Source organism: Hakea prostrata, chromosome 2 (genome assembly GCF_041222555.1).
Source record: "Hakea prostrata isolate BN-2017 chromosome 2, UWA_Hpros_2, whole genome shotgun sequence".
NCBI lineage: Eukaryota > Viridiplantae > Streptophyta > Magnoliopsida > Proteales > Proteaceae > Hakea > Hakea prostrata.
In genome coordinates, this window is record NC_142601.1 from 54,465,683 (window position 1) to 54,493,669 (window position 27,987).

The 27,987-nt window shown below is 41.6% G+C and overlaps 1 protein-coding gene across 1 annotated transcript in view; it reads left to right on the forward strand.

Annotated features, from left to right (window-relative positions):
* The window catches only part of LOC149024910 (O-fucosyltransferase family protein), a 47,067-nt gene extending 19,468 nt beyond the window's left edge, over positions 1–27,599 (forward strand). The window contains exons 6-10 of the mRNA XM_089145103.1: positions 23,990–24,102; positions 24,175–24,265; positions 24,368–24,496; positions 24,909–25,459; positions 26,536–27,599. Of these exons, the coding sequence (XP_089001229.1) occupies positions 23,990–24,102; positions 24,175–24,265; positions 24,368–24,496; positions 24,909–25,459; positions 26,536–26,995 (1,344 nt within the window). The 3' untranslated portion in view covers positions 26,996–27,599. The remainder of the gene's footprint in view (positions 1–23,989; positions 24,103–24,174; positions 24,266–24,367; positions 24,497–24,908; positions 25,460–26,535) is intronic.
* Positions 27,600–27,987: the final 388 nt, after the last annotated feature.

Sequence of the window (27,987 nt, forward strand, 5' to 3'; positions counted from 1 at the left end):
CAAGCTATAACATATCAGCATTAAACTTCAGCCAGGTCTTATTCTGCAATCATTTGGATAGTTAGGATCCCTTATGGATGATCCACATGTCTTAATCGCCCAGAGCCTCCTACAATCTCCCGACGACTGCATACCCTAATCCTCACAATTCCCCTAACTCGCTTTTGCCCACGCCTTATCTCCAGCTGGGGCCCACCTCTAATTCTCCTCCTATTATCCAGCTGGGGACCTAATGGGGGACAGAATAGAGTAGAAAGAAGGATAAAGAAGATAAGGGGAAGAAGGGAAATCTTAGAAGAATAAGTCTTGAAGAAGAGGAAGAGAGAGAAGAACACTCATAAGAAAAAAAAGAAGAAGAAGAAAAGAGGAGAGAGAGAGACAGAGAGAGGGGGATGCTGCAAACGCACAAAGCTAAAGCTTCAATTCATATTTTCTATTCCATACTCAATAAGCTGATTACAAGTGTTTAAATGACAAAACAAAACATACTTGATACGAAACAGACTATAATAGTACTCTTGGTAATTTAAAACTAACAAAAGACTGATCCTACAAGGACTCTTAGGAATTTAAAACTAACTAAAACTTATCCTAGATATCCTACCCAAATAAAAAACTTCGATTACATGATTATCCCAATAATAAATAATAAAATTCTAAATTATCTCTAGAACTCCCACGAAAACAGATCCTATTTTATCTCCTTGCAAGTTGGAGTTTGGGCCCACCAAGTTTGAATCTATTTCCATGCAAGCTAGACTTGGGGCCCACCAAATATGTAAAATATCATCTAGGTTATTGTTCACGCTACTATAGCATGAACAGTAATTTCTGGTTGTGTTGCATCAATTTCTCCCTCTCTTAAAAAAAACTCATCCTCGAGTTTCATAGAAAAAAATTGTCTCACGATTGGCACCACAAAAAAAGATTTGATAGGTTGTTGTAGGCTTGTAGCATTGTTCACAATTACTGAGAAAAGAAATTAGGGGCAATAAAGAAAGGATGAAGAATAGAAAGATCTCAAGGAAGAGAAGAAAACAAGGAAGAGAGAAAAGAAGGTTGAACAAACGATGAGATAAAGAAGAGATCTATCCAGGTTTGGGCTCTGATACCAAATAATGGGGGACAAAATAGAGTAGAAAGAAGGATAAAGAAGATAGGGGGAAGAAGGGAAATCTTAGAAGAATAAGTCTTGAAGAAGAGGAAGAGAGAGAAGAACACTCATAAGAAAAAAAAGAAGAAGAAGAAGAAAAGAGGGGGGGGGGGGGGGGGGGGGGGGGGGGGGGGAAGGCCAAAGGAAAAAAAAAAATAAAAAATATAAAATCTAAAACAAAAAAAAAAAAGGTTATAAAAAAAAAAAAAAAAAAACAATAGAGTTGAAATGAAAAAAAAAAAAAAATATGGGTTTTAAAAAAAAAAAAAAAAAAGAATTGTTAGAGAATTTAGGGAATTAAAAAAAAAAAAAAAAAATAAAATATATCATAGTTTTTGTTTTGTTTGTTTTTTTTGGTGGTTGGGGGGTGGGTTGAACCTGCAAAGATGAGCTCGACCGTGGAGGTCGAGTTTTCACCTCCAACGATCTAGTTAGAAATCCGACTAAGGAAGGCAAGAAAGTAATGAACAATAATAATACGAATAGTGATAATTCTATTCAACATCCCTTTCTCTTGTGTTCCTTTACCTTTTTATAGATTTTCTATGTATGAGTTTGAGTGAGACTCAAACCCTAGTTAGGTTGTGATCTGACTCTTAGTCATTGAGTCCTACTCAAACACGAGTAGTTGAGTCGTGACTGAATACTATTTCTTTGGCTAGAATCTTATTCAGATTTACCTCGTTATTCAGCCTTTGTACTTATTTGATTGACCTTGACTTGGTCGGTCTAACGCGATCGAGCTGGTCGGACTAGGCTCAAATCGAACTGGTTTGATTCCGATCTGGTCGCTCAAACCGAACTGGTTTGATTCCGATCTGGTCGCTCAAATCGAACTGGTTTGATTCCAATCTGGTCGGACTGGGTTTCAATTAGGTTGAACTGGGGAACCAGGTTGGTTTAAGCTTATTTATTCTTTCCTCATCATAAGCCCCCTAGTCTCTGAAGTCCGAGCTTTCTCTTGTTCGGGCTTTAGAGATTTGATGGTCGAACATATCCTTCCTTCCGATCAGCTTGACTTGTGATCTTCTGGGAGGTGATTCGTGAGGTGTTAGTGGCTGACGTCACCTGACAAGCTGCTGCGCCGTAACACAAGAAACGACGGCGCACGACTTTTTGCACGTCTCTCCTTTTGGACACGTGTACAGGCCATTATGACCCTTTATGATTTTCTTTTTTATTTTTCAATTATAAGGGACAGGAATTTCAAACGTCCCTTTATGTTTGTTCCCAACCTTAAGATCTGAATCTTTGAAAAGACCAAATCTTTCTGGTCGTTGGATGGGTGCTCTGTTTGAGGCATTCGATTGGAATCTTTGGTGGAAGTTCTGCAGCCTTCTCCCTAGATCCATTAAAATAGAATCCTTCATTTGTATAAAACCCACTCTCTGTTACTTCTCTTCTTCATTTCTATTTGAAGCTTTCTGTGAAGACGAAGAGGGTTGCAGTGTTTTTTGAAACTCGTTCTAGCTTGTTGCGGTAGCTCTTTCCTTGATTCTTTTAATGAGTGAGTTCGTCTTCTCCTTCTATTTCTTTTGACAGTTTTTATTTGTGCATTTATGTTGTATGCTGAGTGTATTTTTTCTTTTTATGCCTGTCTTTTCTTTTCTCCCATTTAAGCCACTATAACCGTAGCTTTTACTTATTGATGGGCGTTAAAAGGAGAGCTTTTAGGCCCTCTATGACTTCTTCTGGCCCTTCGTCTTCTGAGAATGAGCTTGTTCATCCTGGGGATGGCGAGGCTTCTTCCTCTGGGTATAGTGATACTGAGAGTGGCACCTCTGTTGATCCGAGCTTATCTCCTGGTACTCGTCCGAACTTTCTTAGTGACGATGAGTTTAGGTCTTTAAGTATTCGAGCTCGGTTTAGTACCAATAGGACAAGATGGTTAGACAGTCTTTCTCCATCCGAACTTGCCTTTGAGAGAACTCGACCTAAGACTTCCGAACATGTAGATTTTGATCCTAGCAGTTCTGGTCCCAGCTTCTTCCCTTCCGAGCTCACTGAGAGTGACCTGGAGCTTATTCGAGCTAGGTATGCTATTCCTGATAATTTTGTGATCAGGGCTCCAGGGTCTTATGAACGTGCTCACTTACCCCCTCAGGGTGAATTCTCTGTGTATGAGGATGCCTTTATTAGTGGCTTTAGGCTTCCCGTGCACCCAGTCTTTGTTGAAACCCTCAACCAGTTTGGGATGTGCCCAGGGATGTTAGCGCCAAATAGTTGGTGCAACATCATCTGTTTCTAGGGCTTCTATAAACAAAAAGAGGTCGGTGTGACTCCGACCTTAAATTTGTTTCTTCAATTTTTTATGTATAAGAAACAGGAGCAGGATCGTTGGTTCTATCTTTCCAAACGAATTGCCCTGCAGTCTGGATGGGAGGGTAACTTTGTTGGAACAGGAACTCTTCCCTCAAATACTAAGGGTTGGAGGTCTAGATACTTCTTTGTTCGCCCTTCTTCTCCTTCTGATTTTCCAACCTTCTGGCCAACAAGTCCTAGGGAAGGTTCAAATACTTCTCCTCCCCTTTCATCATCCGAGCAGGAAGCAAGGGATCGTATTCGGATGATCCCTACTGAAGATCGGAACTTGCTTCTTTGTAAATGGATTTTGTCCGGAATATCCCACTATTCTTCATCATTGGGGTTTTTTGACTGGTAAGATGTATGTTTTTACTTTTTTGCTTTGGTTCATCCTTATTTTGCCAAGTTAGCTTACTCGGGAGATGATGCTGTGTTGCTCGGTGAGGATGATCTTGTTGATGTTGCTAGTGCTATGCTAGAGGTGGAGGCACATCATCCGACCAAGCCAAATAAGATACAAGTTGATCGGGCGTCTCCATCTAAGGACAAGAAGACTGTTGTCAAAGAAAAGTCATCTTCCTGTGTTCGGAAAGATAACCCTTCTGACTTTCCTCCCCGACCAACCAAAAAGTGGCCGAGAAGAAGAGCTCGGAGAATGATCCTCATCCTTCCTTAGGTGAGGATGTTTCTGGTCAAGAGCTTCCTGCTGAGTTCAGGGCTTCAGGCTCTTCGGGCTCCACCAATATTCTTCGACCAGATTGGTCACTGGATGGGAACTCTTCGGTATTTAGGGGTGAGTCTCCCTCCATGTCCAGAGTTGCCAATGAATGGCTGGGTGGAGCCATCCTTCCCTCCGACTTTGAATATCTTCAAAGTTTTGGTCGTCTGCAAGCACATAGTATTACTGTATAGATATTTTCTTCTTGTACTAGAAGTTATTTTTCTATAATTTTGCTTGTAAACTCATTGTCTCTTTGTATGCAGAATGGCTTGTGCTTTGGTCCAATCCCTGGGTCAAAGCATTGACTCTGCTCGGCAAGACTTCTTTGCTCTTCGGGAAGCCAATCAACGTAACAAGAAGTTGGAAGATGAGTTGACAACCCTGAAGTCCAACAACAGTTCTTTGATTGCTCGGGAAGCCGAGCTTCTCAGTGAAGTAGCTGCGTTGAAGGGGAGGAATGAAGCTGTAGAGCTTGAGAAAACTTCTCTTCAAAGATCCTTGGAGGAAACTCAAGGATCCTTGGTCGGTAAGGAAGCTGAGATTTCCAGTCTCCGAGCTAAGTTAGAGAACTCGGATCATCAAGTTGCTAAACTGATGAAGGCAGTCGAGGAGAAAGCTCCTTGCGTATTTGAAGATATCCCCCCCACAAGCTCCGTATTGAGGTTATAAAGAGGTGGGTCAAAACAGTTGGTTGTAGGAAATTTATGACCAAGGTGGCTGCGCCCGGATATATATATGCTCGACGACATACCTACCAAGGCCTCATTGCACCTTTCAAGGATTTAGACCTAGAAAGATTCCAGAACTTGATTGATCCTGGAATCTATGACGATCTCAAGATTCCCCGACCTTCTTGGTGTGCTGACCAACCAAGGTTTCCCAAGCCTCAAGAAGTTGAAGTGACTGATTTTCTAGATAACTGGGATCCTTTGCCTGAGGCTGGCAGTTCGAATACCTCTTCCTCAAAAGGCAAGGCAGTTCAAAAAATAAAAGAGAAGCTTTAGAGCTTTTGTTCTATCTTTTTTTTTGTATGTATGGCCTTTTTGGCCTTTATTTGTAATCTCCTTCGGATGACACTCTATCCGGTTTCTCATTTGTAATCTTTGCCTCTGTTTGGAGATGAAACAGCGTTTGATATTTGAAGATTATCTCTTTGTGCCAGTGCTTGGGCTTTTCGAGCCTAAGTTAGCTTAGACCCCCCGGGGGCGGGCGGGGCAGGCGGGCGGGGTAGGGGTTTCTTCCCGACCTTAGTAGGTCGGATCCCTAAGTGACTTAGGTCTTTTGTGCCTAAGTGACTTAGGGCTTTGGTGCCTAAGTGACTTAGGGCTTTTTGTGCCTAAGTGACTTAGGGCTTTTCTTCCCGACCTTAGAGGTTTGGGCCTAAGTGGCTTAGGGCTTTTGTGCCTAAGTGGCTTAGGGCTTGGGTCGGTGGCCTAAGTGACTTAGGGGTCTTTTGTGCCTAAGTGACTTAGGGCTTTGGTGCCTAAGTGACTTAGGGCTTTTGTGCCTAAGTGGCTTAGGGCTTTTCTTCCTGACCTTAGTAGGTCGGTGGCCTAAGTGGCTTAGGGCTTTTTGTGCCTAAGTGACTTAGGGCTTTGGTGCCCTAAGTGACTTAGGCTTTGTGCCTAAGTTGCTTAGGCTTTTTTCTTCCGACCTTAGTAGGTCGGTGGATGAAGTTTAGGGCTTTTTGTGCCAAGTTGCTTAGGCTCTTCCCGTGATCATCTTGGCCTAAGTATTATGGCTTTTGTTCAGATCATCTTAGCTGTGATTCGATATGTAGAAATTTCAAAAACTTTATTCAAAAAATTCAAAATGTCTGAATCACAAACTATTGTGTGTATCTAAACAATTTAAAGACAAAACTAAAAGAAAATTCCAAAATTTGTTGAGGATTTTATACTATTGATAGTATTTCCTCAAGTTGTTTGAATTCCAGGTCCGAGGTATTAGTTGGCCGGTCTCTGGATCTCGCAGCTTGTATGCTCCTGGGGCAACTTGTTGTACTACAATGTACGGTCCTTCCCAGTTTGGAGCAAGCTTTCCTTGATTTGTAGGATCAGAAGCTGATGATTTGCGGAGGACTAGATCTCCAGGTAGATATTGTCGTAGTTTAACCCTTGCATTGTAATGTGTTGCAATGCGTCTTTGGTATTCTTCCAAGCGATATTGTGCTTTATCTCTGACTTCTTCGATGAAGTCTATGTTTGCCCTCATTCCTTCAATGTTTGCTTCTTCATTGAATTCTTCTTCTCTGATAGACCCGACCTTAACCTCTACGGGAATCCGAGCTTCGACTCCATAAGCTAGTCGGAATGGAGATTCGCCGGTGGTCGTCCTGGCAGTAGTTCGGTAAGACCAAGAACATTAGGTAACTCTTCTACCCATCTGCATTTAGACTGGTCCAATCTTTTCTTTAATCCTTCCAACATCGATCTATTAGTAACTTCCACTTGGCCATTGCTCTGTGGATATGCTACAGAAGACCAACGGTGCTCTGTACCTTGCTCTTTACAGAATCGTTGGAATTCAGCATTTTCGAACTGTTTACCGTGGTCGGTGACAATGATTTTTGGGATACCATACCGATACATGATATTATGTGTGACGAATTTTTTCATCTGGTCGGTATTGATGGACGCCAGTGCTTCAGCCTCCACCCATTTAGTAAAGTAATCGATTGCCACCACTAGGTACTCTCTGCTCCCGTGGCTTTTGGTAGTTTTCCTACCAAGTCTATCCCCCATCTAGCGAAGGGAATTGGAGAGAGGGTTGATGTTAGAGGCATTGCGGGAGCATGAGGTATGTTGGCGTGCGCCTGGCATTTGTCACATTTGCGGATGTGAGCTTTCGAATCTTCTTGTAGCGTGGGCCAATAGTATCCTTGCCTTATTACCTTGTCTGCTAAGGCTTTGGCTCCTATATGACCTCCACAGTTTCCTTCATGAATTTCTTTTAGGATGACAGCTGCCTCTGGAGCCCCTACACATCGTAACAATGGTCGGGTGAGAGACTTTTTGTATAACTTGTCATTTCTGACAGTGTATCTGACTGCTCTTTGCTTTACAGTTCTAGCTTCTTTTGGATCTTCTGGTAGTAAATCACTTTCCAGATAATTGATTATTGGAGTCATCCAACCGTGCTCGGTCTGTATGTGCATCTGGTCGGTCAGATTGATGCTCGGAAACTGTAGCTTTTCCATATATACGACCGGGTCTGCTTCCATCTCATCCGTAGCCAACCTAGATAAGGCATCTGCCTGCTCATTTTCTGCTCTAGGGACTTGTTGGATTTGGATGTCTTTGAAGAATTGTCTGTATTGGTTGACCATGGTCAGATATTTAGTCATCCTCTTTTCTTTTGCTTCATATAGCCCGTTCACTTGATTCACAATTAGTTGTGAGTCGCTTCTAACTTCGATGTTCTGAATATCAAGGGCTTTTGCTATACGAAGACCTGCTATTAATGCTTCATATTCTGCTTCATTGTTTGAGGCCTTGAATTGGAAGCGTAGTGCATATCATATTTGGAATCCTCCTGGACTTACTAGGAGCAATCCTGCTCCACTCCCCTGTGCGTTGCTAGAACCATCCACTGAAAGTATCCATCTTTTGATGCTTTCAGAAGTGGCCTCTTCTTCTTGCTCATGCTTTGGTTCAGAAGATTCAAGGATGAAATCAGCTAGGACCTGTGCTTTAATAGCTGGTCTTGGTCGGAACTCTATTTGATGCTCGTTTAGCTCAACTGCCCATGATACTAGTCTTCCGGCCAGGTCTGGTCGATGCAGTATTTTCTTCAAGGGAAAATTTGTTAATACTGCAATAGGATGTGACTGAAAATATGGTCTCAGTTTTCTGGCTGCTATGACCAGGGCCAAAGCTTGCTTGTCCACTTCTGGATATCTTGTTTCAGCATCAAGGAGCACATGGCTCACATAGTAAATGGGGTTTTGCTGTTTTCCTTCATCTTGCACTAGTACTGCACTAACAGCCAGAGGTGAAGTGGCCAGGTAGATGACCAGTTCCTTTCCTGTGGTCGGTCGTACGAGCAAGGGTGGAGTAGTTAGCTTTTCCTTTAGATATTCAAAAGCTTGTTGACACTCCTCGCTCCATTCTGGTACTCCCTTTTTGGAAATATTTTTTAAGGCTTGAAAGAAAGGTGAACATCTCTCTCCTGACCGGGCTATGAACCTGTTTAAGGATGCTACCCGACCAGTGAGACTTTGTATTTCCTTGATGCTTTTTGGTGGTTTCATCTCTTGTATGGCTTTTATCTTCTCAAGATTAGCCTCTATTCCTCTTTGGGATACCATGAACCCCAAAAATTTTCCTGAAGATACTCCAAAAGCGCATTTCTCTGGGTTGAGCTTCATTTTGTATGCTCGGAGTACCTCAAAAACTTCTGCTAGGTCTTTTAGATGGTTGGATTGAGATGTGCTCTTTATCGGCATGTCATCAACGTATACCTCCATATTCCTGCCTATCTGCTGCTCGAAAATTTTGTTGACTGCTCGCTAGTAGGTTGCCCCAGCATTTTTTAGACCAAAGGGCATTACTTTGTAGTAGTAACTATCCCTGTCTGTCATGAATGCTGTGTGTTTCTGGTCGTCTAGGTTCATCAAGATTTGGTTGTATCCTGAATAGGCGTCCATGAAACTAAGCATCTTCGTGACCGGCTGTTGCATCGATGAGCAAGTCTATCCTTGGTAGAGGATAACAATCCTTTGGACAGGCTTTATTGAGGTCGGTATAGTCTGTGCACATTCTCCATTTTCCGGTTGCCTTTTTTACCATTACCACATTGGCCAACCAGGTTGGGTGGTCGATGGGTTTAATGAATCCGGACTGCTTCAGCTTCTGAGCCTCTATTCGGATGGCCTCATGCTTTTCCAAAGAAAAATTTCTTCTTTTTTGTATTACTGGAATTGCCTGAGGGTCAATATTTAACCTGTGCTCGGCTACTTTTCTGTCTATTCCGGGCATGTCTTCGGCCGACCATGCAAAGACGTTAGTATTTTTCTGTAGAAAGCTGGTTAGACTATTTTTGAACTCTTCTTCTTGTTCTGCTCCGATCATAGTTCCCTAATCTTCCCTTGAATTCAGCATAATCTTTTCTAATTTTTCTACTGGTTCGGCTCTTTGCATGTTTTCTTCATCACGATCATCTCTGACTTCGACCGCCATGGTAGAGCTTGTTTTTACTCGCTTTCTCATGTAATTGGCGTAGCTCTACCTGCTTCCTTTTTGGTCGGCGGAGCATTCTCCTATTCCCTTTTTTGTTGGGAATTTCATCTTGATGTGTAAGGATGATACTACCGCCTCCAGGGTACAAAGGGTTGGTTGTCCTAAGATCATATTATAAGCTGACAAATCTCGGACGACCATAAAATTTGTTTGGATGACCCTGTCTCTGGGGTGTTCGCCGATACGAAGATCTAATCTGATGGTGTCCTCTGCTCGGGTGGAGGTTCTTGTAAAACCGTATAAGTGCGTTCCACAGGGGATCAGCATTTTCTCGTCTAGCTGTGATTTATGGAAAGCTTCCAATGACAAGATATCTGCTGATGACCCTGTATCTACTAGGACTCTATGGACCTTTGTTCCGGCCAGAGTGACTTTGATGACAAGGGCATCGTCATGGGGAGTGTTTACCCCCTGTTTATCTTTGGATGAGAAGGTGATAGGTTCTAAAGTGATCTTCTCATCTGGTTTCTCAAGCTCGGCATTCCCCACATATCGTGGTTTTCTTTTGGCCTGTCTACTTGACTCCTCAGTTGGGCCACTGAACACGGTAAATATTGGTGGTCGTTTTTGATTGTCTTCTCCTTCCCGTAGTCGGGACTTGTTTTGGCGTCCTTCTCTGCTTGGAGATCTATGCCTTTTCCTACCCCCTTCTATTTGCTTTTTATCAGGCTGGTAGGTTGGAGGTATTTCACAAGCCGCCCTTGATTGATGATTCTGTCAATTTCCTCTTTTAGTTGTCGACAGTCATCTGTCAAGTGTCCGTGATCTTTGTGGAAGTCGCAAAATTTGCTTTTGTCCTGATTTCCTGGACGAGAATGTAGCTTTTCGGGCTGCTGGAGAATTCCTCGATCTTTAATTTGCATCAGGATTTCTGATCTCCTCGTGGCCGGTAACCTTTCCTGTTCAGGTCGACCATCTCTGGTCGAGTCTATGGTCGATCTTCGACCAGGTTGGTACTTTTCTTTGTATGTTCCTGCCTCCATGGTTGGATGCTCCTTCTTTCGAGATTCAATTGTTTCTGATATCTCCACTTGCTTGTGGCATCGTTCACGGAGATCGTCATACGTTTCAGGCATGTCATTCAAAAGTCTCTCAAGTAGGCTTTCATGGCTGAGTCCTTGGTACAAGGCGTGGAAAGCTATCTTTTCATCTAGATTTTCAATCTGCATGGTTAGTTTATTGAATCTCTCAAGGAAATCTCTAATGGACTCCGTTCGCTCTTGTTTTACAACGATCAAGGTTTTTTCTCTCTTTTTGGTTTCTACTCCGCTTTGGAAACGCAATAAGAAAGTCCGACCTAGATGTTCGAAACTTTTTATTGTGCCATGAGGCAGAGCTTGGTACCAATCTAACGCAGCTCCAGTCAATGATGCTGGGAAACTGCGGCACATAGCTGCTTCATTGTGTCTAGAAGTAGACATGACAGACTTATAATGGGTGATGTGATGCTTAGGACACTTCGATCCGTCGTACGCCTTGAAGGTCAGACATTTGAAACCTATTGGCATCTCTGCTTCCGAGACGCTTTTGATGAAAGGGTCCTCCTTTAAGACGGCGTATAGCTCTTCTTTTCCAAGCTTTAGCACTTTTTTGACTATTTTGTCAAGGTCGGTGATGCGCTTATTCATCTCGTCATCCCGCTTCTTTGAACCATTATGATTCTTTTTGTCCTTTGAGGCTTTTGCTGGATCTGAGCTGCTTCCTCGATCTCCGTCGTTGTCGACTGGAGGATTCTTCTCTGGAATAACCTCTTTCGAGGTTCGAGATTTTGCCAGCTCTTTTTGAGATTGTTGAGGTATTTGGTCGATCACGGGTGGTCGGTCACGCCTGCTCCCCTCGAGACTTCTTTTTTTTCTGAGAATCTGCTTAGGGAGCAATTACGTGTTGCATGGCCATCCTGATCAACTCGCCTATGGATGAGATTGTTTTTCTCATCTCAACTTGTTCCTTTTGAACTTCGACAATTTGATGCGTTGTCGCGTATTGATTTGCTTGAGTGTCTGGAAGAATTGGAGAATCTTGCTGAATCTAGAGTTCGGGAATTTTTTCCATTCCAACCTAGTCGACCTCCTTTTCTCCGCCAGACACCTCCTCGATTACCAAACTTGATCTCGTCTTCATAATAGCTTTTTGATCAAGTTCCCACCGACGGCGCCAATTGTTGCTGCACAATCCTATTCGTCCCTTCAGCCGGTTGAACCTGCAAAGATGAGCTCGACCGTGGAGGTCGAGTTTTCACCTCTGACGATCTAGTTAGAAATCCGACTAAGGAAGGCAAGAAAGTAATGAACAATAATAATATGAATAGTGATAATTCTATTCAGCGTACCTTTCTCTTGTGTTCCTTTACCTTTTTATAGATTTTCTATGTATGAGTTTGAGTGAGGCTCAAACCCTAGTTAGGTTGTGATCTGACTCTTAGTCATTGAGTCCTACTCAAACACGAGTAGTTGAGTCGTGACTGAATACTGTTTCTTTGGCTAGAATCTTATTCAAATTTACCTCGTTATTCAGCCTTTTTATTTATTTGACTGACCTTGACTTGGTCGGTCTATCGTGATCCGAGCTGGTCGGACTAGGCTCAAACCGAACTGGTTTGATTCTGATATGGTCGCTTAAACCGAACTGGTTTGATTCCAATTAGGTCGGATTGGGCTCGAACCAGGTTGGTTTAAGCTTATTTATTCTTTCCTCATCACTACCCAAATAAAAAACTTCGATTACATGATTATCCCAATAATAAATAATAAAATTCTAAATTATCTTTAGAACTCCCACGAAAACAGATCCTATTTTATCTCCTTGCAAGCTGGAGTTTGGGCCCACCAAATTTGAATCTATTTCCATGCAAGCTAGACTTAGGGCCCACCAAATATGAAAAATATCATTTAGGTTACTGTTCACGCTACTGTAGCGTGAACAATAATTTCTGGTTGTGCTGCATCAGGACCGCTTCAGTTTCCCACCGCCATACCCCTATTCCCCTCAGCCTTCCGCATCCATCTATTGGGCCGAAGCCCATCGCGCCTTTTACCTCTTCTTTTGGGCCTTTGAACTGTAGGCCTTGGTCCAAAAGACCATTGCACCCTAAAGCTAAGCCCACTTCCCCAAATGGGCATCAACAGCCTTTGTCCTCGGTCCATTCTGGATTTAAAACCCCTAGCCCGGAAGCCTTAAATCTTTTGGCCCTCCCAAACTATCTTCCTTTGACCCATAATCCCACTAACCCGCTTTCAGTTAGCCAAACTTCAACTCCTTCAACTGAACCTTCATCTCCCAACTCCTCCATAGACCCAAACATCTTTGAAACCCCTTCCTTTTGGGATTCCCAGTTGTGTGAGACTATGTCTTCAAGCCCACCCCACCAAAATGCCTCTCTTGACCCCAATTTTAATTGTTAGTGTGCCCCCCCAGTTATTTATGTCAGATTTTATTGTGTGGAATGTTAGAGGTCTGAATGCAATTGCTAAGTAAAGTGAAGTCAAGAAATTTCTCTTGGATTCAAAAGCCAACTTTTGTGCCCTCCTTTCCAATGTCCTAATGGTAGGAAGTGGATTCTTTGGAACCCCTCCTCCCTCAAGATTACCCTCATCGATTCTTCTCCCCAATTCATGCACCTCTCTATTTCCCCTTCTAATTCCAATTCAAACTTTTATCTCACCATAGTCTACGGCTTTAATCGGGCTGGTGAGCGTGCCCCTCTATGGGACTCCATTCGTTCCTTTTCCTCTTCCCATGTTAACCATCCCTGGGGTGTGGGAGGGGATTTTAATATTGTTCGTTACTCCCATGAGAGGGTGGGTGGGCGCCCGCCTAATCCAATTGTGGTTGAGGATTTTAACTCCTGTCTCGATGACTCTTGTATCACTGATCTTCGGTGGTCGGGCCATTCTCTTTCCTGGCATAACCATCGTATTGGTGAGGACAGGATTGCTTCAAAACTTGACCGTTTCCTTGTCAACCACCATTGGCTCTCCTCTTTCCTAGATTCCCATGCCTCATTCTCCCCTGCTTGCCTTTCGGATCATTCCCCCTGCCTTGTCCATATCTACCCTCTCTCTTCGTTCGGTCCCAAGCCTTTCAAGTTCTTTGATATGTGGACCTCCAACTCTTCTTTCTTGGCCATTGTTAAGGAAGCTTGGGAGAAGCCTGTTCATTGCCACTCCCTTCCCCTAATTAGTTTTGCTCACCGACTTAGGAATACTAAGGAAGCTCTCCGTCGATGAAACCTTTCCACCTATGGAACATTTCCTCTAGGGTTTCTGATAGCTGCTCTAATCTCTTGCGAATTCAGGAGATCCTCCAAAGTGACCCCCTCAATCCTATGCTTGGGAAAGTGAGAGGAATCTCTCTTTTGAACTTTCATCCCTTGTCTCTATAGAAGAGAGCTTCCTCCGCCAAAAAGCCAGGATCAAATAGCTCCAGCTTGGGGACTCCAATACTGCCTTCTTTCACCGCTTCCTAAAAGAGCGAAACAATATTAACTCCATTCCTACTCTCCTCTCTAGCAATGGAGTGTGGATTTATGACCCTTCGGGGATCAAAGCCGAGGTTGTCTCCTTTTTCTCAAATCTTCTCTATCCCCCTCACTCCTCTCTCTCGCCGTGTCCCCCTCTCCCCCTAGCCTGATCAATAAATTTGTTAGCCCTCAATCTTTCCCCTCTCTCTTCTCTATCCCGTCCCATGATGAGATCATTCAAGCCATCCGTTCCCACAAATCAAATCGTGCCCCCGACCCTGATGGATTTAGTATAGGTTTTTTCACCTGTGCCTGGAACCTCATTGAGGATGATCTTATCAAAGCCGTCCGCAGTTTCTTCCTCAATCCTTCTCAGCTCTCTTCGTCAACCAAACTTTTCTTTGTCTCATCCCCTAAAAGGTTGGGGCCTCTTCTCTTTCTGATTTTCGCCCCATCTCCCTTTGTAATCTCCTCTACAAGTTCCTCTCTAAAATTCTAGCGAATCGTCTTAAAAAGATCATGCCTAACTTGATTAGTGGAAACCAAACTGCTTTCATCTCGGGTCATAGCATTGCGGATAATATTCTCCTTTGTGTAGAGATTGTCAGGGGGTTCGAAAGAATTTCCCACTCCCCAACAAATCTCCTCAAAGTGGATCTCCACAAAGCTTTCGACTCTATCCGCTGGGTTTTTATGAGTGATGTTCTCTTGGCCATGAGATTCCCTCCTTCTTTCATCCATTGGATCGAAGTCTGCATCTCCACCCCTTTCTTTTCAGTCATTACTAATGGTTCGCCAGCGGGCTTCTTCCCCTCTAGTGTCGGCATTCGTCAAGGTTGCCCCCTCTCTCCTTACCTTTTCTCTTTGGCTTTGAAGGTCCTATCCCGTCTCCTTCAAGCTAAGATGGATCAGCTCTTAATTTCCCCCATTCCCAAGTGCAAAGTCCTCAATCTCACTCATCTCGCCTTTGCCGATGATCGTATGATTTTCTCAAAAGCCGACCTTAACTCCATCACCTCTGCCCTTTCCTTCTTCGTGTCTATCTCTGGCCTAAAGGTCAATCTTGACAAATCTACTCTTTTCCTTTCTGGAGTTTCTGAGCCTCTTCGCTCCAATCTCCTGAATCTTTCGAGGTTCAAGCTTGGATCATTCCCTGTTATGTATCTTGGTCTCCCTCTCATCCCGAGTAGGCTCTCTCGCCATCATTGTTCCCTTATTTTGGATCGCATCCATAAGAGTCTCCAACTTTGGAAAAGTCGGCTTCTCTCCTTCGCCGGTAGGGTAGAACTCATTCGATCTGTTCTCCAATCTTCCTATTTGTATTGGTGTGGCATTTTCCCGATACCCAAAGCCATCTCGTCTGCTATGGAATCTCTCTTCTGTGCTTCTCTCTGGAAAGGTCAGGAATCTACGCGATTCCTTCGCCCCATAAGTTGGTCCAATGTTTGTCGGCCCAAATCCGAAGGGGGCTTAGGAATTCGTCGAATCCAAGAAGTTAATTCCGCTGCTTTGCTCAAACTCATCTAGAAAATCTTCACAAAAAATGATTCTATCTAGGTCAATTGGGTCCACTCTTACCTTCTCAAATCTAACTCTTTCTGGACTGTCTCTATCCCTCCTAATCCCTCTTGGACTTGGAGGAAGCTTCTCCTTCTCCATCCCCAAGCTCTTACTGTCATTACCACCCATATCTCTTCTGGTTCCTCTACTTCTTTCTGGATGGATCTGTGGCATCCGATGGGTATTCTCCTCACACTCTTCCCCCGCCCCCCCGCATTGTCTATGAGACCCGGATCCCCAAATCTACCCTTCTCTCTTCATCTCTTGTGGTACATTGGTTCCTCCCCCTCATCATAGTCTCACGCAAGTCTGGAATTCTCTCCCCCCTATCTACCCCCACCTCCTTGATACTGTTATATGGACCCCCTCCACTACCAAAACATTCACCACGCTTCTGCTTGGAACCTCTTTCGCTTCCCCTCCCCCCTCCCCCCTGGCCCCCCTTGGTTTGGTTTAAAGGTCATTTACCCCGTCACTCTCTCACTCTTTGGAGAGCCCTGCACTTAGCCCTGCCAACCCAGTCTTTTCTTATTTCCCGACACATCCCTGTGAACCCAAATTGTATCCTTTGTTAGAATGGTATTGAGGACATTGAACATTTGTTCTTTTTCTTGCCCTTTATCTAGTGCTCTTTGGAGAAAAGCCCTTGGCTACATTTGGCTCCGCTCTCGTCGCTCATTTGGGTTTGCTCGTGACTGGTCTTGGATTTTGAGTAAATTTCCAGGTACTTCTATTTGTGATCGGATTGGTAAGCTCGTCTTTGGTGCCACAGTCCACCATCTGTGGTGGGAGCGTAATCTCAGGCGTTGGAACTCCAAATCCCGTTCTATCGACGCTATTTCGAATGCTATATTTTTTTATGTATCATCTAGGATTTCTTCTTTTTCCCTTCCCCCGGTTGTTGATTCCCCAAGGAACAAGCTCATTGTTGTTTCCTGGGGGCTCAACTCCCAATTCCTCCCTCCTATTTGATGCTAGCCCTTGGCGCCGATGTATTTTGTTTTTTCGTCTCTTGAATTGATTATTTATTCATCCAAAAAAAAATAAAAGATAACAGATTACAATTGAGAGCAGATGAAGAAATTTATCAACTCTTGAAACATCGTAAGTGTGTTTGACTGAATGTCACTTAATGTCAAGTCATATATTATCGAATTACTCACTTTTAACTTTATTGTCTTTTTGAAAATGAGTCACATGTCATCTGTAACCACCTTCATTTGATCAGCTTGAGCTGTGATAGATTTGAAGAGGAAACGTGTTTCTTGCATAAAAATTGCATTTTCCATTTTGAAGCACATTAAATGATGGTCTTCAAAAAATGAGAATTATGTTTAAAATAGATTTTCCAGAATTATGTTTAAAATAGATTTTCCATCTTTTTGGTCTTGGAAGTCTACTTGAGAAAAATGCTTTATTATGTTTTCAACAATTACCTAGTCTTGGTGTGTCTGCATAGTTTTAGCTTTGCCTTCATTTAGGAAGAAGGTTTTGTTCTTTCCTAATATTCCTTCATCAAAATTTCTTTTCTTTTATACAGTTAATTAGGGAAAAAGATCTCTCTTATTTTGTCAAGAGAAATTACAGGTACATTTACAAGGAAAGGAGAAATATTCTCCCCAACAAACTAGGAATCCCTATAAACAAGGCTACAATAATTTAGGACTCTTAAGAAAAGAAAACTAAACCTAAATAGGAGTCAATTTAGCTGTAACCGACTCCCTTTATTCTAGGAATAACATTCCCTCATCCTACTGAATTTAAACTTCCTTAAAATGCCTAACCAATCACGGAATTTCCACCCCCCCCCCCCTCAAGTTAGGTGTAGATGTTAAGTAAACCTAGCTTGCAATTAAGTATCCCAAACATCTTCTTGGGCACAACCTTAGTTAGAATATCTGCAACTTGTTGATAGGTTGGGATGTATATGAGTGATATCATGCTTGTCTCTATCTTCTCTTTCACAAAATGCTGATTGATCTCCGCATGTTTTGTCCTATCATGAAGCACTGGATTCTTTGCTATGCTGATCGTGGATTGATTTTCACAAAACATTTTTATTGGTTCGGCCATCTGGATTCTTAGTTTAGTTAATATCCGCTTAAGCCATATTCCTTCACATATCCCATGAGCCAATGCTCTGGAATTCTGCTTCGCACTATTTTGAGATACAATCACACAACTAGAAGGACTGATAGATTGTTGTGCAAGGATTGCAAGGTGATACCGGGGGAAAGCTTAACTGCACAACATAGACTTGTGGTCTTGGATATGTGCTTAGTCCCAAGAACACATAAAAGGTCCAAGGTAAACTATCCCAGAATAAGATGGTGGAATTTGAAAGGAGAGTACTCTAAATCCTTCATTAATGAAGTAGCCAAACAAGGAAAATGGGATTTTAAAGGGGATACCAATGCAATGTGGAATGAGATGGCTATGTGTATTAAGAAGGTGGCTAAAGATGTTCTAGGTGAATCAAAAGGAAAGACTCATTCTTATAGAGAGACGTGGTGGTGGGATAGTGAGGTTCAAGTTGCCATTAGGAATAAAAAAGCTAGTTTTAAGGCATGGCAAAGAACTAAAGATGTTGAGGATCTTCATAGGTATAGGTTGGATAGAAATGAAGCTAAGAAAATTGCAGGAAAAGCAAGGGAAAGGAAATATGAAGAGTTGTATAATAAATTGGGCACAAAGGAAGGGGAAATATCTATTTATAAGATAGCTAAGATGAGGGATAGGAAGAGTAGAGATCTTGACCATGTTAGATGTATTAAAAATGGAGATGGTAAAGTATTAGTTTGTGAGGAGGATATTAAGAAAAGATGGGAAACCTATTTCTCTAATTTACTAAATGAGCATTCTTCAAGCACTTATGTTTCAGACGATTACACTTTTCACCAAGGCACCAAGGTCCGAACTTATATACGTAGAATTTCGATGTCCGAAGTAAAAGAAGCTTTAAGGAGGATGAAACTCGGCAAGACACAAGGTCCTGATGAAATCCCAATTGAATTATGGAAGAGCTTAGGAACCCATGGACTAGTTTGGTTGACTAAGTTGTTTAATAAGATTATGAGCACAGGGAAAATGCCAGATGATTGGAGGAGAAGTGTTGTGGTTCCAATTTACAAAAATAAAGGAGATATTCAAAGTTGTAATAACTATAGGGGCATTAAATTGATGAGCCATACGATGAAATTATGGGAGAGAATAATTGAAACCCGTTTGAGACACTTAACTACGATTCATGGAGAACCAATTTGGGTTTATGCCGGGAAGATCTACAACAGAGGCTATTTACTTAATTAGGAGACTTATGGAAAGGTATAGAGAATATAGGAAAGATCTTCATATGGTATTTATTGACCTAGAAAAAGCTTATGATAGAGTCCCTAGAGCGTTAATTTGGCAAGTACTAGAGAAAAGAAGTGTTGCAAGTAAATATATAGATATAGTTAAGGATATGTATGATGGTTCGGTGACTAGTGTTAGAATAGTGGGGGAACAAAGTAATGAATTCCCGATAACAGTTGGGCTACATCAAGGGTCAACTTTAAGCCCATATCTATTTGCACTGGTAATGGATGAATTAACCAAAGACATTCAAGATGAGGTCCCCTGGTGTATGCTTTTTGCGGATGATATTGTGTTGATTGATGAGACCCAAGTGGGGATTAATACCAAATTAGAATCATGGAGATTAGCTTTGGAATCAAAAGGCTTTAAACTTAGTAGATCGAAGCAGAATATTTAGTTTGTAACTTTAGTCATGATCGGCGAGATGATGAGGTGGTGATACTTGACGATAAAGAGATTTCTCAGAGTGATTGTTTTAGGTACCTAGGTTCAATCATAAGTAAAAGAGGTGATTTGGAAGATGAGGTTTCCCAAAGAATTAAAATAGGGTGGATGAAGTGGAGAGGTGCGTCCGGGGTCTTATGTGATCGGCGTATTCCATTAAAGCTTAAAGGAAAATTTTATAGGACCGTTGTTCGACCAGCTATGATGTACGGTGCAGAGTGTTGGGCTGTTAAAAAGAATCATATAGATAAACTCAGTGTAGCAGAAATGAGGATGCTAAGATGGATGAGTGGCAAAACTAGGATGGATAAGATAAGAAACGATCATATTAGAGTTGGGCTGGGAGTTGCTCCCATAAGTGATAAGCTTAGAGAAAGTCGTTTGAGGTGGCACGGCCACGTTCAACGGAGACCTATAAATGCTCCTTTACGGAGAAGTGATATAATCCATATTGAAGGAACTAGAAGAGCTAGGGGTAGACCTAAGATAACCTTAGGAGAAGTGGTGAGAAAGGATATGTATAGCTTAGGCCTTGTATCTAGCATGGCCTCGAATAGAACTGATTGGAGGGCAAGAATCCATGTAGCCGACCCCATTTAGTTGGGACAAGGCTTATTGTTGTTGTTGTAGTCACACAACTGATTGCTTCTTGCTGCGCCAAGTGATCAGATTTTCCCATACATATGTGCAATATCTTGAGGTTGATCGTTTATCAGTTATGGATCCTGCTCAATCTGCATCAGTAAAGATTTTGACATCTTTGTCTTCTGTCTTCTTGAAAAACAATCCATGACCAGGTTTCATCTTTAAGTACTTTAATATCCTGTAAACTGCTTCCATGTGCTCCTCAGTTGGTTCATGAACTAACTTACCATGCTTACAGCGAAACATATGTCAGGCCTGGTATCGGAGAGATAAATGAGTTTCCCAACCAACCTTTGGCACCTTCCTTTATAAATGGGTGCACTTTCACCTTTGCTTCCCAATTTTGAATTGGAATCCATAGGAGTATTGGTAGGCTTGCATCCAAGCATCCCTGTTTCTTTTAAAAGATCTAGTACATACTTGCGTTGTGAGACTGAGATTCCTTTCCTTGACCGTGCTATCTCCATGCCAAGGAAGTACTTGAGATTGCCTTGAGTTGTTGTAGTTCATTATTATGATCTCCAGTTAGTATAATATCATCCACATACACAATAAGTATTGCCCTTTTTCCTTCTGGTGAATGCTTGACAAACATAGTGTATCTGTTTGACATTGATCATAACCAAATTGTTTCACTGCTCTTGTGAACCTATCAAACCAAGGCTTTGGTGATTGCTTTAACCCATACAATGACTTTTTGAGTTTGCAGATTTTGTTGGTGGTTGCTTGAGTTTCAAACCCAGGTGGTATCTCCATGTATACTTCCTCTAGATCTCCATTAAAAAAATGCATTTTTTATATCTAGTTGATATAAAGGCCTATTAAGATTGGTAGCGAGTGAAAACAACATTCTGACAGTATTTAGTTTGGCTATAGGAGTGAAAGTTTCATGGTAGTCAATCCCATAGGATTGAGTGAAACCTTTAGTGACTAATCTCGCTTTAAATCTGTTGATACTCCCATCTGCATTTTGTTTGACTGTGAAAATCCACTTGCAACCAACAAGGGTTTTTCCTGATGGAAAATCAGATATCTCCCAGGTTCCATTCTTTTCTAATGCATGAATTTCTTCCCAGATAGCTGCCTTCCATTCTGGTACTTTGAGAGCTTCATGAATAGAACTTGGAATCTGTATTTTGTCAAGATTGCTGATAAAGGCATGGTAACTATGTGGCAGATCTCCATAAGAAACAAATTTCTGAATAGGATGATCAGTACACAACCGTTTTTCTTTTCTCAAAGCAATATGCCTATAATCAATAAGAGAATTGATTTGAACACATTCTGTACCATTGTTACCTGATGAGCTTTGTGATTCTGGAACCGGATTGGATTCATGACCTTGATCAAATATATGCAGCTCTTTCCCTCATTGATAGCTGCAGGTTGTGATTGTTGGGGTGTTTTAGACTCAGTTTCAGATTCACTTTGAACCATCGGAACACTTGGGTTAGGAAGTTGTGGATCAAGTTTTTGCTGAAATGAATTTTCTGATTCAGATTCAGTTTGGACATGGATATAAAGAACTTGGCGCGGTGTTTGGAATTTCAAAACTCTAGAAGGCATCCTATTTATGAGATAGGAAGCAGTCAAAATGGCTTCCTCCAAAAAAAATTTAGGAACATTTGTTGTAGACATTAGGGATCGAGCCACTTCAAGAAGGTGTATGTTCTTTCTCTCGGCAAACCCATTTTGTTGGGGGTGTATCAACTCAAGAACTCACATGAATAATTCCTTGGCTTGTAAAGTATTCCCCCAGAACGGTGTCAAAATACTCTCTTGCATTGTCAGTTTTTACACTTGAATTCTGGTTTGAAACTGTGTCTGAATCATAGTGTTAAACTGCTTAAAATAGAACTGACTTCGGATTTTTCTTTCATTAGAAACAACCATGTGACTCTAGTGTGATCATCAACAAAAGATATAAACCATCTATTACCAGTGAGGTTTTTGACTCTAGAAGGTCCCCATACATCATTATGTATCATAGAAAAATGATGTGATGCCTTATATGGAATGCTAGGATAGGAACTAAGAGTATGTTTTGAGAATTGGCACACTTCATAGTGAAAAAATTTAGGACTTTTATTGCTGAACAAAGAGGGAAACATCTTTTGAAGATACATGAAGTTAGGATGTCCTAGACAATAGTGCCATAACATTATATCACCATCCTTTTTTGAACTAGAAAGGGAAAGGGAATTTTTACTGATCTGGTTTGTAGACTGAACACACACTGCATTGTGAGTTTGCCCTCTAGAAGTTTCCTCGACTTGTAGAAGGAAAAGACCTGAGCATATCCTAGCACTGCCAATCATCCTCCCTGAATCCAAAACCTGAAATTCACGAGTATTTGGGAAGAATTTAGCAACACAATGAAGATCTCGAGTAAGTTTATGAACTTATGAAAGATTGCAGTCCAATTTTGGAACATGAAGAATAGAGTTTAGAGTGAGGTCCTTTGAGATAATGATTGAACCTATTCCCGCCACTTTGGAGAGAGATCCATCTGCTATTTTTACTGTGAGATTCTCATAGCATGGGCTGTGTTAGTGGAAGAGGTTTGCATCTCCAGCCATATGATCCGATGCCCCAGAGTCTACAATCCATGAGTCTTGTTTTTATGAATTTGCAATCAGTGCACATGAGAAGTTACCTTTTTGTGCTAAAGATCCTGTTCTGATGGTAGAATTCTGTTGAGTGAGCATCCTTTGCAGCATGTCAAGTTGTTCTTTGCTGAAACGATTGGCATCGGTGGAAGGAGGTTGATCATCTACAAAGACATGGTTTTCTCGGCTTTCTTTGTTGATGGCAGGTCTTGAAGGCTTCCAGTCCGCTGGTTTGCCATGGATTTTCCAGCAGCTGTCATGTGAATGACCTGGTTTCTTGCAGTAGTCACACCATGGTCTTCCCTTCCGTTGTCTATTGTCGTTGTTATGAGAATGTGTTCCACGTGCAGCTAGGGCAGAGTTTTCATTGGCTGAAACTAGGGTGGATTTTCCAAGCATCACCTTTTTTCTGCTTTATTTTCTACGAGCCTCAGAAAATACTTCTCTAATGTTAGGCAGAGGCTTCATTCCTAGAATTCGTCCTCGAACCTCGTCAAGATTCTTTGTGAGTCTCATTAAAAACTTAAATATCCGCTTTTTCTCAATAATCTCATGGAATTTGTTTGCATCATCTGAGCAGCGCCATTGATGTTTTCTCCAAACACATCCAATCTTTTCCAATTTCGAGTGAGGGTATTGTAGTATTGAGTGACTAAGAGATCTCCTTGCCGAAGATCATGGAGTTTTGATTCAATCTCGAAAATCTCTGAGGTATTCTCCTTGCTCGAGTAGAACTCTTTAGCTGCTTCCCAGATCTCATGACCTGAGCCATAGAGTAAGAAATTCTCACCAATTTCATTGGTCATTGAGTTGATCAGCCAAGACATGACCATGTTGTTTTTTTGAATTTTGGATTGTCGGCCTTTGGAGGAGTGACTCCACCTATAAGATATTCATCGTTTCCTTTCCCACAGATGTACATCATGACTGATTGTGACCACTGTATGTAATTGTTGCCGTTGAGTTTGTGTCCAGTAATTTGAAGTTGCACGATGTCTGCGCTGCCATGGTTGTTGGCAGCATGATTTCTAGAAATCGATTTGATTTCTGATGAAGAAGAGGTTTTCTCTTCGGTAGCCATGAGAGTTTGGCGAGTGAGAGACGATGGTTGAGAGTTTGGAGAGTGAGAGACAATGGTTTAGATCTATTGCTCTGATACCATGCAGTTAATTAGGGAAAAAGAACTCTCTATATAGTCAAGAGAAATTACAGGTACATATACAAGGAAAGGATAAATATTCTCCCCAACAAACTAGGAATCCCTAAAAACAAGGCTACAATAATTTAGGACTCTTAAGAAAAGAAACTAAGCCTAAATAGGAGTCCATTTAATGGTAACCGACTCCCTTTATTCTAGGAATAGCATTCCCTCATCCTACTGAATTTAAACTTCCTTAAAACACCTAACCAATCACGGAATTCCACATTTATCTTTTTGGATTAGAAACATTTTTTCTGTTTGATCTTTTATATTGGTTTGATAAGTTAATGTCACAGGCCATTCTTCCACCGCATCTTGAAGAGTACCAGAGGCTGAGATGCAGGGTTGCTTTTCATGCTCTCAGTTTTCGACAGGAGGTCCTCGATCTTGCCGTTAAAATTTTAAATAGGTTAGGAACTTGATAAACCCTTGCAGTAATGCTTTGTCTTGTCTGTTTCTCATAGTTGAGGTCTTCTTTCAGGTTGCGGGCTCCTGGACGACCTTTTGTTGCCTATGATCCTGGTATGACTCGAGATGCTTTGGCGTATCATGGTTGCTCTGAACTGTTCCAGGTATAATTTCATATCTTTAGGAATTGACAGTTAGATGATGACCCCGTTTTCTAATTTACAAAGTTTATTCTGTATCCATGTCATCTGCGTATTGTTTCATAGGATGTTCATTCTGAACTGATTCAACATAGAAGATCATGGATGATAAAACGTGGGATTGTCAAAGGCAAGCTTTCTGTGGATTCTGCAAAGCAATATCGTAAGGGCTTATGTCCTCTAATGCCGGAGGAGGTAAGATTTGGCAGAATCCTGAAATTTGGCTGCTTACCCTCATAAATCAGTAGCCTAGCTTTTTTAGATGGAATATTGCGCCTGGATGATCTCATCCAGTCTATTCTGCTGGGTGTCTATTGGATCAGGCAGGGAACTAAAATCAATTCATGTTTCATTCCGGAGGTAATTTTATTTATAGTAGTAATAGTAAGCTGACTTTTGAAACAGCTCCAAGGTTTGGGTTTGCTTGTACTGTCTTCTACGTTTTCTGCCACAAGGATGGCCCATCTACTGTAAGGTCCTGGCTGATGAATTGTTGGGACATATTATGATATGGGTTAATGAAAGTATCTGCTAGATAAACATCACATGATGAATTTGAAACATCAGAGTTTGGAATGTACGTAATAATTTATGCTTAATTCCGCAGGTTGGAATTCTTCTTCGTGCATATGGATACTCATCAGACACGATAGTGTATATCTCAGGGGGTGAAGTATTTGGAGGCCAGAGGATACTGATTCCGCTGCATGCAGTGTTTGAAAATGTGGTTGACAGGACATCACTTTGCACTGTCCAGGAGCTCACTGGAATATATGGGCCTGAAACCCAATTGGCTGGCACTTCTATGTCTACCCCTTCTCCTGTTGAAGGAGAAAAGAAGCTTGATAAATGGAAAACATCTGGTCCACGTCCTCGTCCATTACCTCCTCCTCCTGCCAGGCCCAAATCATACAACATTGAGGGTTGGTGGGGTTGGGTAGCTGAGAGTGACAATGAGCCTCAGAGTACAGTTATGGAGCTGAGAATCAATGCTCATAAGTTACTGTGGGAAGCAATTGATTATGTGATTTGTGTTGAAGCTGATGCATTCATCCCTGGATTTGATCGTGATGGCAAGGGACGTCCAAATTTTGCGAGCTTGGTAATGGGGCACAGGCTCTACCAATCAGCTGAATCAAAAACATACAGACCTGACAGGTATGTAGTCTTCTTCTTGCTGGTGATGTGCATACTTTGTTTCTGTATCTTTAATCATCATCATTATCAAGCCTTGTCCCAATTAAATGGGGTCGGCTACATGAATTCTTGCCTTCCAATCAGCTTTGTTTGAGGCCATGTTAGATGCAAGGCTTAAGCTATGCATATCCTTTCTCACCACTTCTCTTCAGATTATCTTTTAGGTTTGCCCCTAGCTCTTTTAATTCCTTCAATCTTAGATTAATATCATTTACGGGCCTCCATTGAATGTGGTCATACCACCTCAAACGACTTTTTCGTAGCTTATCACTTGTTGGAGCTACTCCCAAAACTCTAATATGATCATTTCTTATCTTATCCTTCCTAGTTTTGCCATTCATCCATCTTAGCATCCTCATTTCTACTATGAGTTTATGTATGGGATTTTTTTTAACAGCCCAACACTCTACACCATACATCGTTGTAGGATGTTTCAGTATCTTTAATACTTTGTTGATAATTTTTAGAATATAAGAATATTAATGGATTGTGAGCTGAAATGGGTAAATGACAATAATTGGATTAGATGCTATAGTTACAAAAGAGAGAAGGTTTGGGCCTCAAAAGTAGTTCTTTGGATGCAATCCTTGTGATGTCCCATCAGTGACTAACATTAGCCAGAAGATAGCATGTACTTGATCTCAGTTGGACTTGCAGAATGAATTGTCCTATTGTGAAATTATTTACTTATAATTATAGAACAACCTCATGGGATTGTATCAGGTGGTTGGTATTGACACAATTTGGGTGATTTCTAAGGACCTCTATCCCCTGATCAGTGTTATTGCTTTTGCGAATTTATCATTTACAGTCAAGTTGTGATACCTATAGCATCATTACTTGGTTTAGTAATTCTGTTTTGGAGCTCAGACAGAAAGCCAGGACCTCTTGGTTGCATCATAGGGCCGTAAGAGATGGCTCTGCATTTGAACTTTACATGGACAAGTGAATTATCACATGCACGTAGTTTCAACGCATCTGTCTCAAGTAAATCTTAGCACAGCTTCTCACTTTGATGTTTTGCTCTGTAAACACAGAAAAAAAGTTGTCCAGCTTTTAGATGAAATACGGGACCATTTATATCAAGCAAATCGTACCTTACTGACTTCAATACGCAAGCACCTCACGAGATCCATACTTGATGGGTTAACAGAATCTTCCACAAGATCAAAGCAATTATCTTTTCTCACACACCCAGTCCCAGAATGTTCATGCTTGAGGCATGACACTTCAGAACCACTTTCACATCCTTTGAGTCCTTCAAATGATTCACAAGTTCTGGCTGCTGTTGGGGTTAAATATCCCTGTCCTTCTTGGATGGATGGTTACACGATCTCACGTTCACCTAAGGATAATGAAAATGAAGAGGACCTCAATGAAGATGATCCTACCTCTAGGTGGTTCGTTCAGCATGGTAGTCATGAAATTGGTAGCGTAAATCAAAATAAGGAAGAACATATGGAGGATCAAGAAGAGCTTGATAGTGCAGAAAGATGAGATGATCTTAATTATTTTTACCTCATCTTTCTGTTTAGAGATTAAATAGACGATGCTGAAGTAAGATGCTAAGTGACTGACTTTAGCAACCGTAGCTGATGTTCTAATGTATATGTAAACATATGTAATTTCATATCCATGTTCAAGAGCTTGTGAAGCTGGAAGAAGTCTTGTTCTTAGGTTCTAGCTGTGGTTTGAAGTTCTTTTAGCAGAAAATGAGTTCAGATGTAATGAGAATAGGTTAATTTTGTTCCCTTCCATGCTTATTTCATTATGCAAGTCCTTCGGCATTTGGCAGTGACTAGTGTTTGATTTATTTCTTAACAGAAAGTATGTATTTTTCAGTTATCTAGAGAAACTGTAACTTTCCCCATGGCATTCTCCTTTTCTAGTGGACGGATTACTCTTCTTTGCTATGTTTGCAGGTTCTATTTGCTCTTTTCTTTCCTCTTGGGTTTTTCTGGTGGCTGTCTATTATTTCTTGTCAAACATATATAACTCTTGTCACTTATGCGCCTGGTTCACTTGGGTTGGGACTGAGTTGAAGCTTTGGGTTGGCCTCCATCATCCCACCCTAACCCATTCCCTCTTGTTCAAATGATGTTCCATTGAATGCCCCCACTGATGCTGCCATTGTGCCGGTGGCGTACGTCATTTTCAAGTGCGATCATATCAACAATGTGGAGCCGTCCCCTCTCTTCCCCTGGGGGTAGCAGATCCAGACTCCAGCACACGGAAGATCGAGCTTGTAGCATAGCGGTCGGCTCGTTTTGTAGGCATGTTGGTAAAAGTCCCAGGAGGGCAGAAAGATAAAGACTCCTACCCCATCCCTACCCATCAATCAGTGCTAATCTTTCACCTCACCCAAAAAAACAAACCCAAGTAGGCAGCAAAGCCAAATGTGTTTCAGTCATGTCAATGTAATTATATATGGTAAACTTCTAATCCAAGGAAACCACAGCTACTCATCACATAAGCAGTAGAAGCACTTT